General features: G+C 72.2%; 1 protein-coding gene across 1 annotated transcript in view; it reads left to right on the forward strand.

The window, feature by feature from the left end:
• The first annotated feature begins 460 nt into the window (after nt 1–460).
• Nucleotides 461–1020, forward strand: part of LYRM4 (LYR motif containing 4) — a 5995-nt gene continuing 5435 nt past the window's right edge. Inside the window, exon 1 of the mRNA XM_012734156.1 lies at nt 461–659. Within this exon, the coding sequence (XP_012589610.1) occupies nt 461–659 (199 nt within the window). The remainder of the gene's footprint in view (nt 660–1020) is intronic.

The raw sequence follows: 1020 nt of genomic DNA on the forward strand, positions 1-1020 counted from the left end.
ACCCCGACTGGCCCCCACCCCGCTCATCCCTACTGGGTCACCCCCACCGGGTCACCCCCACTGGCCCCCACGTGGGTCACCATGGCGACGCTGGAGCAGTTGTCGGGAACGGCTGCTCGAGCACACTCACGGCCACTCTGCCACAACCCGGGAGGAAGGAGCCCAACGAGGCCCCGGTGGGCAGCCGAGCGGCCCTGGCCGCCAGACGGGACGGGCAGCAGCCTGCTGAGGGAGGCCGTGGGTGCCTGCCGGGACGGGGGAGGCTTCCCAGGCGGCAGGCAGTCACTTCGCTCTAGGGCTCCCCGACACCCTGCACCAGGAGGCCGGCGCCGGCGCCCCACCAGTCGGGCCCTGGCCTCCAGGCCACGCTCCGGACCTCACAGCTGCCCTGCTGGAGGGGCTGGGGGGACGAGCGCGGCTGAACCCCAGAAGGCAGGACCTGCGCAGAGACACAGAGACGATGCTGTGCCCAAAGAGGCCACAGTGCCACGGGGTGCACAGGTCACTGCCCGGCCCAGGCACACGCGCCACGCCCCAGGGCCACACGCAGCGCAACGACGACGCGCGAGCCCAGAACAGCCCGACGTCCAGACAGCGCCGGTGGCAGGCCTGGACACAGCCACACGCCGGCGAGCCTCAGGCAACACCCCTGCAGCCGGGTGAGGGGGCTGTGTGCTGGCCTTTGCCCTCTGTGGCTTAACGGGAGCCGCACCTGGGCTCTGGGGGCCCGTGAGTGGGCGCACCTGGGTCTGGGGCGGGGCATAAAGGGCACAGGGCGCAGGGCAGAGACCGGCGGAAGGTGCGCACAGGAGAGCTGCCTATCTGGAGACCCGAGGCCCCAAGCTGCTGCCCCCCCACCCTGGCCTGTTCACCCGCAGACCACAGAGAGCCCATGGGGATCACGCCGAGGGCCCCACGGCCCCCCTGAAGCTGCCCGAGCCCCGAGGGCCACGCCAAGGGCCCCTGAAGCTGCCCGAGCCCGCGGTGAGTTGACCCGACCCTGCCCAGGTGTTGTGGGTC

The sequence above is a fragment of the Condylura cristata genome, unplaced genomic scaffold, assembly GCF_000260355.1.
Source record: "Condylura cristata isolate star-nosed mole 26May11 unplaced genomic scaffold, ConCri1.0 scaffold00048, whole genome shotgun sequence".
In the NCBI taxonomy this organism is placed as follows: domain Eukaryota; kingdom Metazoa; phylum Chordata; class Mammalia; order Eulipotyphla; family Talpidae; genus Condylura; species Condylura cristata.